The sequence below is a fragment of the Ostrea edulis genome, chromosome 10, assembly GCF_947568905.1.
Source record: "Ostrea edulis chromosome 10, xbOstEdul1.1, whole genome shotgun sequence".
NCBI classification, from domain to species: Eukaryota; Metazoa; Mollusca; class Bivalvia; order Ostreida; family Ostreidae; genus Ostrea; species Ostrea edulis.
The window spans coordinates 30,561,040-30,577,315 of record NC_079173.1 but is presented as its reverse complement, the minus strand read 5'-3'; the positions used below and the strand labels follow the sequence as shown (position 1 = coordinate 30,577,315).

The 16,276-nt window shown below is 36.4% G+C and overlaps 1 protein-coding gene across 1 annotated transcript in view; it reads right to left on the bottom strand.

The window, feature by feature from the left end:
• The window catches only part of LOC130050694 (deleted in malignant brain tumors 1 protein-like), a 28,568-nt gene that overhangs the window by 5,146 nt on the left and 7,146 nt on the right, over positions 1-16,276 (bottom strand). Inside the window, exons 4-10 of the mRNA XM_056150921.1 lie at positions 14,293-14,516; positions 14,110-14,136; positions 11,630-11,780; positions 11,299-11,453; positions 11,139-11,168; positions 6,561-6,763; positions 4,764-5,179 (exon numbers count right to left, since the gene is read on the bottom strand). Of these exons, the coding sequence (XP_056006896.1) occupies positions 4,764-5,179; positions 6,561-6,763; positions 11,139-11,168; positions 11,299-11,453; positions 11,630-11,780; positions 14,110-14,136; positions 14,293-14,516 (1,206 nt within the window). The remainder of the gene's footprint in view (positions 1-4,763; positions 5,180-6,560; positions 6,764-11,138; positions 11,169-11,298; positions 11,454-11,629; positions 11,781-14,109; positions 14,137-14,292; positions 14,517-16,276) is intronic.

Below are 16,276 nucleotides of genomic sequence, written 5' to 3'. Positions count from 1 at the left end.
TAATAACCTACACTTGTGTGTTAGTCACCTCAAACTCTAAATAAACTGTTATAACCTACACTTGTGTGTTAATCACCTCAAACTCTAAATAAACTGTAATAACCTACACTTGTGTGTTAATCACCTCAAATTCTAAATAAACTGTAATAACCTACACTTGTGTTAGTCACCTCAAACTCTAAATAAACTGTAATAACCTACACTTGTGTGTTAATCACCTCAAACTCTAAATAAACTGTATTAACCTACACTTGTGTTAGTCACCTCAAACTCTAAACAAACTGTAATAACCTACACTTGTGTTAATTACCTCAAACTCTAAATAAACTGTAATAACGTACACTTGTGTTAGTCACCTCAAACTCTAAATAAACTGTAATACCCATCACTTGTATGTTAGTCACCTCAAACTATAAATAAACTGTAACAACCTACACTTGTGTGTTAGTCACCTCAAACTCTAAACAAACTGTTATAACCATCACTTGTGTGTTAGTCACCTCAAACTCTAAACATACTGTAATAACCATCACTTCTGTGTTAGTAACCTCAAACTTTAAATAAACTGTAATATCCTACACTTGTGTGTTAATCACCTCAAACTCTAAACAAACTGTAATAACCATCACTTGTGTTAGTCACCTCAAACTCTAAATAAAGTGTAATAACATACACTTGTGTGTTAATCACCTCAAACTCTAAATAAACTGTAACAACCATCACTTGTGTGTTAGTCACCTCAAACTCTAAACAAACTGTAATATCCTACATTTGTGTGTTAGTCACCTCAAACTCTAAACAAACTGTAATATCCTACATTTGTGTGTTAGTCACCTCAAACTCTAAATAAACTGTAATAACCATCACTTGTGTGTTAGTCACCTCAAACTCTAAATAAACTGTTATTATATAACCTACACTTGTGTGTTAGTCACCTCAAACTCTAAATAAACTGTAATAACCTACACTTGTGTGTTAGTCACCTCAAACTCTAAATAAACTGTAATAACCTACACTTGTGTGTTAGTCACCTCAAACTCTAAATAAACTGTTATAACCAGCCCTTGTGTGTTAGTCACCTCAAACTCTAAATAAACTGTAATAACCATCACTTCTGTGTCATCTGTATTTCTCCAACTCAAGCTCTAAAACAGTATGAGCCTTGTCGAGCATTTCGACTTTATTTAAAGCAAGAGGCCTAGGGACCACATCGCTCACCCGAGTCACCTTTGTCCTGCCGTTGTGATTTCTAAAATATTTTCTAAATTATTCTTTACTCCCTTGAAAATTTGAACCCCATATAGTGGCATGCCTTAACACCAATATGATTAACATGATCTTGTTGTTTGAGATAAGACCAAGGTCACAAGGTCATTGATCATGGTATGATATCCTGCCACAAGAAATCTATATACAAAATATGAAACATTTCAGGATATACTGAACATGTCAGATACTTTTTTTACAAGTAGGTAAAACTTTCAGGTCACGGTCACAAGGTCAACACCAAAGTATAACCAGGTCTCGCCATAACGAATATATGCATAAAACATGAAACATTTACCTTAAATAGTTCAGGAAATATTGATTAGGTCAGGTTTTTGAAAAAAATGGGTCAATGTTATAAAATTAAATACAATTGTATCACAATGTCTTCTCATAAAGAATCTATATACAAAATGTGAAAGCTCTACCTTGGATAGTTCCGAAGATATTTAAGCAGGTTACGTTTCCTTAAACGTTGGTCAAATTCAAAGGTCAAAAGCCATAGTATGAAATGAAACGTCTTGCCATAAGAAATCTATATACAAACAAGAGATGTTTGTAAAACACATATGTCCCCCCCTCCCCCATGGTGCAAAATATAAAAGGGTTATACACACACACATCATTTAATTGATAGTAGTATAATAAATTCAAAATATTGAGCAGACAATATCTTCCTATGTCAAGAGTGAATTTACCATGTGACCTAAAAATCAATAGGGGTCATCTACTCCTTGTGCTGTACCAGTGTACCAAGTTTGGTGTCAATCAAGCAAAGAATTCTTAAAATATAGGAGACAATATATTACTATGTCCAGTTCAACAATTGACTTTTGACCTCAAAATCAATATGGGTCATCTTCTCCTGAAGATGTACCAGTGTACTAAGTTTGATGTCTGTCAAGCAAAAGGGTTATCAAGATATTGAGTGGACAGTATATTGCTATGTCCAGTTTCACCTTTGACCATGTGACCTCAAAATCAATAGGAGTCATCTTCTCCTGAATATACACCACTGTGCTAAGTTTGATGTCTGTCAAGCAAAGGGTTCACAAGATATTGAGCGGACAGTATATTCCTATGTCCAGGTTGACTCTTGACCTTTGACCATGTCACCTCAAAATCAATAGGGATCATATTCTCCTGAAGATATACCAGTGTACCAAGTTTGATGTCTGTCAAGCAAAGGGTTTTCAAGATATTGAGCGGACAGTATATTCCTATGTCCAGGTTGACCCTTGACCTTTGACCATGTCACCTCAAAATCAATAGGGGTCATCTTCTCCTGAAGATTTACCAGTGTACCAAGTTTGATGTCTGTCAAGCAAAAGATTCTCAAGACATTGAATGGTCAGTATATTCCTATGCCCAGTTTAACCCTTGACCTTTAACCATATGACCTCATAATCAATAGGGATCATCTACTTCTTAGGATGTACCACTGTGCCAAGTTTGATGTCTTTCAAGCAAAGGGTTCTCAAGATATTGAGCGGACATTATATTTTTATGTCCAGAGTAGATTGACCTTGACCTTTGACCTGGAAAACAAATGGGGTCCTCTTCTACTCATAACCCACCCACATATGAAATATCATTATCATCAAGTGAATGGTTCTCAAGATATTGAGCGGACAACATGTGGTCTACCGACCGACCGACCGACCGACAGGTGCAAACCAATATGCCCCTTTTCTTTGAAGTGGGGAGGGGGGGGGGGGGGGAGGGGCATTAATATGAAAGATCTACCTTAAATAGTTCAGGAGATATCGAATAGGTCAGAAATTTAAAAGTAGGTCCAACTCCAAGGTAAAGTCACAAGAACAAGCTTAACGAAATACTAAGGTCTTGCCATAAAGAATCTATCTACAATTGAAATATTGAATAGGTCAGTGGGTTTTATTTTGTGTGTGTGGGGGGGGGGGGGGGGATGCGCTATGTCGGAAAGCTTTCGTGTAAGTTAGAACTTTTCTGGATCAGTGGTTCTTGAGAAGATTTTTAAATGACCCAACTTATTTTTCTATTTTCAAGATTATCTACCCTTTGAAGAGAGATGGCCTTTCATTTAAACAAACATGAATCCCCTTCACCAATGGATGATTTTAACAAGTTTGATTGAAATTAGCACAATGACTCTGGAAAAGATAAAAATGTGAAAAGTTTACGGACAGACAAAAGGAGATCAGAATAGCTTTCTTGAGCTTTCAGCTCAGGTGAGCTTAAACAAAACAAACCTATATAAGCTTTATCCAGGGATGTTTTGAGCCATGTTTGATTGACATTGCCATACTCCGGTTCTTGAGACTTAGACGTAGATAGAAATGTAAAACAGTTTACACCAGACAGAAGTACAAACACAGTATGATGTCGGACAAAAGAAGTTAAGAAGGGGAGTTTTCCCTATACGGATTGTGACGTTTCCAGGATTTCCGATTCGAAATACACTAAAGCTAACCTATTTATCTGAAGTGTTTCCTTCTGTAATGGTAAGAAAATCTTTGAAGTTTCTATAATAAAATTACACTGCGATATTTAAAAAAAACCCAATATGGATAGTTGTAACAAGTTCTCCCTCAAATACCTTGAATCGACTGTGTTTTCATTTGTTTGTCAATTTAAAGAAACATTTCATACATTGAACCATCAAAGTTAAATTCTGTTCTGTTTCATGATCCATTCGGCCTATCTAACATATATATTTTCCTCGTCTGGACTTTATGTTTATATTTTCTACACTTCTCTGATTACAGCTGTGAAAATGGTATGTTGTCAAACCAAAAGTATTATTTGTATACATGTACATAGGTTCAATCAAATCTTCGCTACATTTTTTTGTAGCCAAGGGTTTACGATCCGCTCTGCTTCTCTACAGAGCGGATTGTGATCCCTTGGCTAGCGAAGATGGTTCAATCATAGCTCTATAAGAAAAAGACTTAAAAAAACCCTCAAAAGATCAATCTCTTTTAAAAACCTTTCAACTTACCGCGAAATTTTTGCTCTGTGTACGAATTAAGGTTTGATAACTTGCATCGGCGCCTCAAAATGTTAATATGAATAATTCCTAAAATAATTTATCATGCTGTAATTAAAGCCCAATGTCAGCCGAAAACTCAGTACATTAATTTCGCTTGTTTGGTTGCAAATGCAAGTCAATTCAAAGCCATCTGATCTTTTGATTCATATTTCAATACGTCGCCCTGTTATGCTGTTACAACGCTGCTTATATAAACGAATATGGATGAAAAGAGGGAATAAAATGTTTCATTATTTTGGAAAAGTTAGACCCATCTCGCCTTAGGCGTTGGTATGGGAAACGAATAATGGCCCTGATCACCCAAAGCTCTAAATTTCAGACAGCTAACGTCTCGATATCCGGCGAAGTTTCCGACGAGACGTAAAACAAACAAAATATTATAGTATATAATAGAAGAACCACGATGAACGTCTCAATAGTTTCCGAACAGTCCTCTTACAATTTTAAGGAAGTCTAAACAACATACCCGTTTTTGATAATAGTATACATATCTCTGGGCAATGTATTTGGCGAGGGTGCAAGCATACAATCCGTCATTTTCACTCTGAGATCCGCGCTGGTGAGGTAGCTAAATGACTTGACATAAACGGCTTCCCCTACATTTGAACCGTATTCAGGTTTTTCATGAGTAAAGTTGGCATCCGTGTAAAATCTGATTGCAACTGTTGGCAAAAGATCTTTCCGTTTAGGAACTTCTGGGTAAGGTATGCCTTTGAAACCATTGCTGTTCTCGTGCACATAATAGTATCTAGTAGAGAACGTTCTTGGAGTTCGGCACGTGACCGGATACTGTTGACGGATCTCTCTTCCAGGACTCCCAGGATTGCTGGCCGTAACAGCATAGTATATGGTATTGTGGTATTCAATGCTGTTATCTGTAACCTATAACACTTGTCATATTACCTTTTACAATTATACACATCTTTAAATTTCGTTTCTTAGATATTAGCATGTTCAGAAAATTCCGCGAAGCAGTAAGTAATACGATATTTATAAAATAAAGCTTAAGGTTTGCGTTGTTGCAGGAAACGTTTGAATTGGTTATGCTGATTTTTTTTAAATTTAGTTCAAATGGAAAAGTAAGATAACTATGTACAGTGTATACGTATGTATTTACAATATATGGTAGTTTTTTTTTATAATGATAATGCATGACAAAACGGAGATCCCCCCCCCCCCCCCCCCCCCCGCCTTGAAAAGACTGATGATCCATCCTCACATACGCGTACGATACTTTTGTTTTCAGCAGCTAATTACTGTCTTCCTTCTGTCTCCGCCGGCCTATACATTTCCCCTCAATAAGGATTGGTTGACATGCTGATTTTTGCAAGAGAGATGATTTGGTGCTAATCTAATTTATATACAACTTAACAATTTTACAAGATTTCCAATGAAATCGAAAAGCAAAAGCAATCTCGTCATCAGGGTACTGACTATCTGATTGGTTTACAATAATGTTATTACACTAAATGTTACTGACTATCTGATTGGTTTACAATAATGTTATTACACTAAATGTTACTGACTATCTGATTGGTTTACAATAATGTTATTACACTAAATGTTACTGACTATCTGATTGGTTTACAATGCAAGGTGAAGATAACGAATAGTGATCAGTCTCATAACTCCTATAAGCAATACAAATAGATAGTTGGGCAAACACGGACCCCTGGACACACCAGAGGTAGGATCAGGTGCCTAGGAGGGGTAAGCATCCCCTGTTGACCGGTCACACCCGCCGTGAACCCTATATCCTGATCAGGTAAACGGAGTTATCCGTAGTCAAAATCAGTGTGCATTATTACACTAAATGTTACTGACTATCTGACTGGTTTACAATAAGTTAACATTATTACACTTAATGTTACTGACATTTTACTTCTTTATATCAGTTTTATGAGCATTTCTATTTTCAAATATCTTTATCAACATAAACGTTTCTTATTGTGATTGTTAAAACTGGTATAGCACACAACCCCGACCATATATAAGTTTTAAGGTCAAAATTCTCTTTTATACTACATTTCCATAAGACCATGTCTTTGTGAACAATTCTGACGTCAGAAAGACTCGCTACCTGAAAAATTCCATTCACGCAATTGTACTGATAGCTATTGAAAATTCTAATTAAAAATACTTTGCACTATATTTGCATTAACTTCCCCCGTTCATACATGTATCTATTTTCAATACAGGTATATACTACGTATACACCTCTTTGTTATTTGTTCGTAAAGACAGAACTGTACTTGTGACGTACTTTTACCGTTGTTCCACATTCACCGAATTCCTGGAGGAAGTGAATACGGACCCCTGACACTCTCCCTGTACAGTTCTCGTATCCAAGATAAACATCAGCTGGGTGAAAATCGAGATAAGAATTCCACAATGGTGGGAGGTATAAGTGGACATTCCAGGTCACCTGACTGCAGCCCGATTCTAAGCTAGTCCATTTTGCTAACCCTAAGAGAGAAAAACTAACGTGTTTCTCAAAACGAAACTTAATCTGTATTCACAATCTGATTAAAATAAGATCTTTGATCCGCTCCGTTATTGTTATGTCGCTACAATAACGGAGCGGATCAAAGATCTGATTTGTGTAGCGACATAACAATAACGGAGCGGATTAAAGATCTTATTTTAATCAGATTGTCTGTATTCATGATTTGAAATCAATTTCCAAATATTTACATTTCCAATGTATTTTCAATCATTTACTCATGAATGTGATATATTTGTGAGCAATGAGTGTATGAATCTTAATACAGTATGTGTATTTTAACGGCGACAGAAATGAAAGTAGAACGTAAATATAAGAAATAAATTTTAGTTTTGAAAATACATGAGGGTATGAACTGCAATGTGCTTCATGAAATATGCCTGTGTGAGGCGTCGCAGGCCATGTGATTATGATTTTCAAAAATGCAATTAATTTCTTAAATGTAACGGAACATAACAATGGCATGTAGACTTGCATACTCACAATACTCCGTATAGAGATCGGATTCTAGAAGAAGAGATGTTAACTGAAATTTATATGCAGGACGGGTCAAGTAAAGAGCTTAAATGGATTGATTGATTGATTGTGTCTTGCTTAACGTTTCGCTCGAGAATTTTTCACTCTTATGGAGACGTCACCAAGACCGGTAAAGGGCTTCAAATTTAGGCCTAGGCTCGGCGCTTACGGCCTTTGAGCAGTGAGGGTTCTTTAGCGTGGCACACCTACTGTGACATGGGCCATCCGTTTTTAATGTCATCTCTGAGGACCCGTGAAATTCACACCTGATGCCGAGCGTTTGGTGATGGAACTGTCACTACCTGTTTTAACGACTTAGGTCTTTCGCAGCCGGGATTCGATTTGGTGTGATTTCGATGACATTGTATGATAGAACGTTTTCTGGAGACCGCCATAAAGCAGTTTGTAAGTCTTTATGAAAACAAGAATGCAAATGCGATTAAAATACACTACAAATCACAGACGTTTAAATGGTCCCTACAGCGGTTTATTAAATATAAGTGATATCAAACTCAACTTGCACCAGGGTGGTTAACAATGACATTAATTCTTGTTAGCATATTTGTATCAAAATTGGTTCATACACGAAGGTGTTTTTGAAAGATCGAACATCGTTTATGAACTTTCATTTTAGATGTTCACTGTATCTTGTTTATGGTTCATATATACATGGGGTTAGGTACGAAAGCCTATTAGTACCATACAAAAAATAAATTTACATTCCCCCATCTCGTAATTACGAGAAAAGATCTCGTTATTACGAGATAGTTATCTCGTAATTACGAGAAAAGATCTCGTTATTACGAGATAATTATCTCGTTATTACGAGATAATCATCTCGTTATTACGAGAAAAGATCTCGTAATTACGAGAAAAGATCTCGTTATTACGAGATAATTATCTCGTTATTACTAGAAAAGATCTCGTAATTACGAGAAAAATATGTAAATATTGGTCACATGATATCTGTCTTTATATGAGCTCTCCTCTCCTCATTCTGTCAGTGTGTTTTGGATGCTGTTTTAAATATAAGAAATCACTTTCCATTCAAAGCATGCCAAGTAGACCAATAGAATTTCTAGAAAGTTAACTTACCGAACGAAAGTTTATTCATGCATTTAAAGTACAAAGAAAGAAAACGACGATTTATTATTGTAGCCCTTGTATGTTTCTGTACTATCAATTAATTAAATCAATTAATTTTTTACAAGTTTTACGATGATATAAGCTAATAATAAAGTTAAACTATCATAATGCTTAATGTAACTGTGTATGAATTTGAAAGTTCAAGATTCTTGTTATTCCACTGTTAAGTACACACTATGATGGTACATATTGTCGTTTGGAACATATCATCCTCGGCGACGATATGCACGTACCCTCTCGGTACATATTGTCCGTTGGTACATATACTACATATTGTGCGCCGAGACCAGGCATACTTTTTTGCATCACGGTATATACTGTCGTCGGAGACAATAGACCATTGGAATTTATTGTCGCGGGCCGCGACAGATGGGAAGGGGAGGGTGGTGGTGGTAAGATAACTAAAGGTATCTCTGTAGAGAATATTTAGTTGTGGTTAGATGCTGAATTGTTTAATGCGAATGAATATTTGGAATTCTTGTACGATTCCAATACCATTTTCAATGGAGGCCTTGATCGCTTTTTTGTTAATCTCATTAAATGATTACATGTTTGAATTGTTTCATTTTATATATTGATTTTCAATTTAAAATATCTTTAATATGAAAATATTATTATTTTAACAAACCACTATCTAGTGCTTTAAGTGTATGCATCTTTCTTAGTAACATGCATGTACAGGACTAGTGCCATCTCTCTCTCTCTCTCTCTCTTTCTCTTTCCCTCTCTCTCTCTCTCTCACGCGTACTCGATATCTTAAGTAACCAGTACGAAATAATTTTATCATAAAAGATATATGTTGGCATTGATCAATAAAAATGAAAAATATTGCATACATTTGAGTATATAATCTAGATTTGTAAAAATATAATAGATAAATAAAAATCCAAACTTAGTTCAAGAAGTTTCATTCCTACCTGTAGATCAGTACCTGATGCTACATGTACATGTACATCTAACAATGGTGAGGGTTTGTGTCGGTACATATTGTAGAATGAGTCATGTAACAACTCTATCTAAATATATACAGGTTTCACACCTCCAGTTTACAATCCTTTGAATTGGAGATCAAACCTCCGTAATAAATTTCCATTATCTCGTAATTACGAGATCTTTTCTCGTAATTACGAGATGATTATCTCGTAATAACGAGATCTTTTCTCGTAATTACGAGATAATGGAATGTAAATTAATTTTTTTTACATGATGCTAATAGGCTTTCGTAGTTAGGTGCATTTCAGGACAGAATTGAAATCATTGGTAACATAATTGAAATGAAAATAGGTCTTAACGTTTGTTTGAATGATTACTTAATTTTTGGTGTCAGAAAAACTAAATTTCGAAATTTATATCCTAATATGGTAGCGGGTGTTCAGTGATAGAACGTTCGCTTCGTGACCGGGAGGACGTGAGTTCGAACCCCGCTCGTGGAATGGCCGCGTCAAACCTAAGACGTTAACAGGGTAGTGACTGCTCCTTCGCCAAACGCTTCGAATCAAGGTGAGAATCCGTCATCTTTCGGAAAAGACTTTACAAATCAAAGTCCGTGTCGCGGCAAGCATTGGTATAGGTCTGTTGCATTTCACATACAGCTAGTGACGTCAGGTAGCGCTTCGATACTAGTGAACTATTCTCAAAGAAAAGTAAAACAAATAAACAAAGAAGAAAAAAATCCCGGAAAAATATACAAGTGTTATTCCACACCGAGTACTACATGTAACTACAAATCGTATCAATATACATACATTAGTATCTGCAGCATCGGATGGAATCCAACCACATTCATTCAAAATTCAATGTTTATATCATCAAAATTTTATGAGCACGCTTTCGTAACACAGAATGTGGAGTACAAATCTAAACTTGCGTAGGAAAGTCGTGTTTTACCCCATTCCCTTCAAATTCAATCTTACAGAAATAAGGTTTTTCTATAGTTAAGTAATTTTGATTTCAGTGAAGTTTTGACAAGACTGTGAAACGTTCATTAACTTAGATTTAATTACTGGATTCAGTGTGAAGACCACTCTTGTACTCAGCATGGCAGCCATTCAATGCTTCTTTGGGAAAGTTCCGAATACAGGGAACATGTTATAAAGATGTTTATCAATGTATTTTCTGATTTTAAGCTTGAACATTACCTTTGGTTCAGACCTACATATTCGCAGGTCCAGCAACTAATTACAAAGCAATTGCTAAGCAATCCCAAACTTAATTTTCTAAACATTTATTTTATCTAAAGTGTTGTACACACTGCAGAAAATTAGAAAAATTCCGTTAAGTATATTTTTGCTTCCTTGTTCAACAAACATTAATCGTTAGAAACTCATGCTTTAGTGTTAATAAACAAAATTGTGTAAGAGACATTTCTACAAGTGACGTTTTTCGAAATAGTCAATGCGCATGGGTGGGAAAAATGCAGACATGAACTATAACAACTTTCGGATTTTCATTTTTTTTCTCTCCCAAGGATCAAGAAAGAAGGGATTACACTAAAAAGGGGTTGTGGTGTACATTTGTAGTATTTGTCAATCAAAAATTGCTCATTATATGGTAAAACCGATGCAAAAGACCTTTATAAGATCAATACAGAGGTGATTTGCATGATACAATCTAAAGCATTCAAGAAATAAACTACTACCTCAGGGTGAGCGCAAGAAATCTTTAACGGTTACTTACACTTTGTAAAAATTCCAGCAGCATCAGTCACTACAATGAAAAAGAATTATATATGTAAAATGTATTTTAAGCTTCATATTTTGTTTCGTTTAAATCATAATTATACGTTGATAACATTTGTCTGGCGAGTCAAAATTTCTGTGCAACTGTACAAACTTACGACATGATATTCCTACATTGTCATGCCAACTACAATTGTTTCTACCCCAGGTATCTGAAGCACACTGTCTGATGTCGCTTTCATTTCCGTTACAACGTAGATTGCTAATCCACGATCGTAAGGGGCTATTACCAAAGGCGCTGTTTCTAATGACGCTGTTTTTCCGTAAAAAAATATAGATGATAAAACAGTTTCTGAGAAATGTAGTTGAGTCGGATTGGAGGAGTTACAATATAATAGAAGGGATGATTTAATAAAACTCTGTGCAAAAATCAAGACATTAGAGTTTTTATTCAACATTAGCATGTTTTATCAAGTTTGTGTTACTTACATTCCTCCGTAATCAAACCCTTTCATTCTACAGACCACTTTGACTGCATTTTCATCGAATGAGTCATCATCACAGATGGTTCCCCACTCGCCTCGGTGTAAAATTTCCACACGACCGTCCCATCGAGAGCTCCCTCCCCTTAAACGAACATCTAAAGTAAAGTAGATAAGCAAATTTAGCGAATTTTATGCCCCACGCTGAAAGTTGTATCCACTTGAATTCCCTTTAAAAGATATTTTACAAAGGCTCTTCACTGAAAGTTTTCTTGCTATATCACAACAGTCTCGCTTAGGATTGGCATTTCACGAATTCTATGGTCGTTATAACAACCTAGTTTGCCAATACAACCTATCATTGGGTCAAATGCTGTCTGACTTGTTTCATATCGATTGTTAGACGGCCGTTCTTGTCACACTGATATTGACTATGGATAACTCCGTTTACCTGATCAAGATATAGGGGTCATGGCGGGTGTGACCGGTCGACAGGGGGTTCTTACTTCTCCTAGGCACCTAAATCCCTCCTCTGGTGTATCAAGGGGTCCGTGTTTGCCCAACTCTGTACTTAGTATTCCTTATAGGAGTTATGCAGGGCCGTAAATTACATGGAGGCGGAGGAGGCAGCTGCCTCCTCCAACTTTTGAGCCAAAAAAAATTTAAAATTTAAAGTTCATTAGAATTTATGTTGTTTCCAATAACTAAGAACATGATACCTCCCTTAAAAAGTATTCCAAATCTTTCTTTTAGAATGAGTTAGTCAAGTAACATCTTAGAAGGCCCTAGAATCAAGGATTTTGCACGAAACGTGTTCAGTGTGCACAAAATGTCCCCCGCCTAATTTCCTGCCTCCTCCAAATTGAAGGTTAATTAACGGCCCTGTTATGATATTGATCACTGTTCATATCTTCACCTTTCATCAGAAATATCATTTAGGGACCCGTTGCGGCGTTGCTACCTTTTGTTATCCTATAACTTTGAACTTTGGATGCCAAAAAAGAGGTCATTCTTTAGTGATAGGCTTTTCCTGTAAAATGTATCTTCCACAATGTAAATCTTAGATATTAAAATCCATTGCTAAAGTTCAAATCATTTTACGGGTATTCAATAAATCACCAGGAAATCATTTTACCATACTAGTATTGAATCTGAAGACCTCTTTTTTATCGGTGAACATTGACCACAGGGTTACCCTTAAGACAGGAAGACTCTTCATGTGAACCTTTATTGTCTAAAACGCTAACGGTATCGTTTTTCCATAGTACCATATCATATCTGACACAGTCACCTTAAACAAATATCTTTTAAATCAAAATAACATAACAGGTGTGACCCTTTGCTTGTCGTAAGAGGTGACTAAATGGGGGTGGTTCTTCGGATGAGATCGCAAAAACCGAGGTACCAAGCCACAGCAGGTGTGGCACAATAAAGATCCCCTCCCTGCTCAATGGTAGCCGAGCATAGGTCTAAATTTTGCAGCCCTTCTCCGGGAATGGTGACGTCTCGATATGAGTGAAAAATTCTCGAGAGGGACGTTAAACAATATACATCATCTTTTCATGAATTAACAAACACTTCTATTTAAGATATCACTGGAGAACCTTGTCTTATCCTGGACCTGTCTACTAAGGACCAACAGGGACCATCCTTCAGTCCCTTGATGCTCAGTTCCTAAAGCGTAACTGATATTTTGAGAATATTAATCCGGAAAACAAGTCGTTACAAACAGGCAGACCCAAACAAAGTCTCCGTCGAAGCGGGGAACAAAATATTGGCGTCATTGGGTGGATTCTGTGTCTGTTTTGAATAAAATATAGTATTCATATTTGCCGCGAAGTTAGCAATCTTAAAAATGGAAGAAGGAACCAACTTTTCATTCAGATCTGTCAAGATATAGGTCTGAATGAATTTCTCTGGACGAACGAGGCGCTACACTCAATATTTCGCACGCAAGTTCTCTACCAACATTGCCAATCTCCACCCAGAGTTGCCGTTCCTTGCTCTCACATATAATGTGTAAGGAGCGATAACTCTGGGTAGAGATTGCAACATGGCCTCGCTAACATGGTTGTCTAAAGCAGTATAAGTGATCTTTTTGAAGCTACAATGAAATTGTAATCAACGTAAAAATAGAAATGTTACGAATTAATGGATTTCTACTGTACTAGTATATTCAAATACAGGTGAATCTGAATTAAGTGATTAGGGCTACAATTTACTGCTAACAATAAACGTGCAATCTGGAATGATTAGGACTATAATTTACTGCTAATAATGCACGTGCAGTCTGGAATGATTAGGACTACAATTTACTGCTAATAATGCACGTGCAGTCTGGAATGATTAGGGCTACAATTTACTGCTAACAATAAACGTGCAGTCTGGAATGATTAGGTCTACACTTTACTGCTAACAACCAAAAGTTTTAAGTGTTTGCTCATCAAGATACATAAATCATTAATCTTTAAAAATATACATATATACCTGTAATATTTGATAACGTCCCATTGCCTGTTAAGAGATTTTATACAACCATTAGTAGTTCATAATAATGATCCAAATATAAACTAGGGTATATGTTCTAATAAATATATAGAGAAAACAGAGGAAAATGAAAACAAGATCACGTAGCAATATGAAACAATAGAATGATATCAAAGCAAATACCACAACTGACAGCAGCGTCCTGGGTGTGTCTACACTTAAGATCGTATCCATAGCCAAACGACCGACAGTCATCAATGTCGTCCTCCTGACCGGTACATTGGATCTCTGGTAGCCAGATTATCCCAGCACCTAGGCCATATTTGGTGACCTTTTCTACTCTGAAAATGGACAGAAGATCAAACGAGAAGTCGCGTTGTTGTTTGTGCCTCTGAAAGTTGAGAGAGCTGAATATATGTAAGTTATGTCCATAATATATTAATCGTTTATTTTTTCACACACCTGTACTTTCTTCATTTTCTTGTAAGCATAAGAATATGTACCTATGTATGTGCATGTAATTCATATATGTATGATAATGTGGACACCAATTTACGATTACGGAAATGTGATCTAATACACGAACATTCCAGTGTTTTCGTATCCCAACATTCTACATATAACTTCCGCTTCCCGTGTGTCGAAGTTCCGATTGCATATGGTACCCCAGTGACCATTGTGTTGAACCTCCACTCTTCCTTCCCAAGGATTTTTCGATCCCATCAAGCGCACGGCTGACGAAGAGATGAAGTATCGGATATTGATGTAATGTACAACAACTTGAATTATCCGACTTGGAAACATAATTAATGTATCAATGAATTTATAATACCGAGCAAAGCTCGGACGGGCCAAAGGCCCGTCCGCGAAGCAAGGCTCTAAAGGTAACAGGTATACGTAAAATAAATCAAAGTACTTAAAGTACTCGTGGGAGTTGAACATTGTGGAAATTCAGTTAGAAAAGATAGTACTGGAAGGGTACGGGGATAAATGACTGAATATTATCATGATTTTAGATACAAATCAACTGTTGTTGTTTCAAAGCGTTACAACAGCAAACATGGATAATGGAAGGCCCATGAGCCACAACGCTCCTCGAGTAACTGAAGTCGTATTGTTGTTTTCTAGAATTTCACCCCTTTATATTCTCATGAAAAATGTGACCACATATTATGGCCCAAACATTCAAATCAATATGGTTATCAATGCCTTGCAGTTATGAAGAAGTTTTTCCCCTGTATATATACATTCAAGTTTAATCCTAGTCATAGCTAATTCTAAGGATTCATTACTTGAAAAGGTAGTCCAATATGCTAAACTGTCACCTGAGTATACTACAGTCCTGTAGAGGATCAATGGAATGGTAAATAATTGTATAATAACTCAAAATAAATGAAATGCAAAAAAATCAAAAATTGTCGGGCATCGGAAATGCACAAGCCGAGTTGCGCAAGGAATTGGCATAGAGGGAACCGGCAGAAAAGTTTTCAAGAATTATCAAGCAGGGAGCAAAATTTTGCGTACATAAATTTCAGCCGACTTAAATCCTTTGTGACCTTGACCTTTAACCCTTGACCAAAATCAATAGGCTTCTTTGTCTCATCAAGGGCGATAATCCATCTAAGTTTAATTGAGATCCTATAATTTGTTAAAAAATTATAGTGCAGAAAACAAAATTTTCTCCAAATTTCAGTCTATTTATAGCCACTGTGACTTTGACCTTGTGACCCCGGAATCGATAGGCTTCTTGTCTTACTTAATCGATCTAAGTTTGATTGAGATCCTATAATTCGTTCAAGAGCTATGGTGCGGAAAACAAAATTTTCTCCAAATTCCAGTCTATTTATAGCCAGTGACCTTGACCTTTGACCTAGTGACCCCAGAATCGATAGGCTTCCTCATCTTACTGAGGGTGACAATCCATCTAAGTTTGAATGAGATCCTATAATTTGCTCAAGAGCTATGGTGCGGAAATGAAATGTTGATGCGTGCACGCCTGCCCGCCCAAAGGCACTTCATCAGATCATAAGCCGAGTTCGACTTCATCGCAACTCCGCTAAAAATGAAACACTAGTCAAATAATGTTATTTATTGCCAAGGTATTTGGGATATTATACTGTGGCTCAAACAGGGGGTGAATGAACCTGACAGTATGGAAAGCATATAG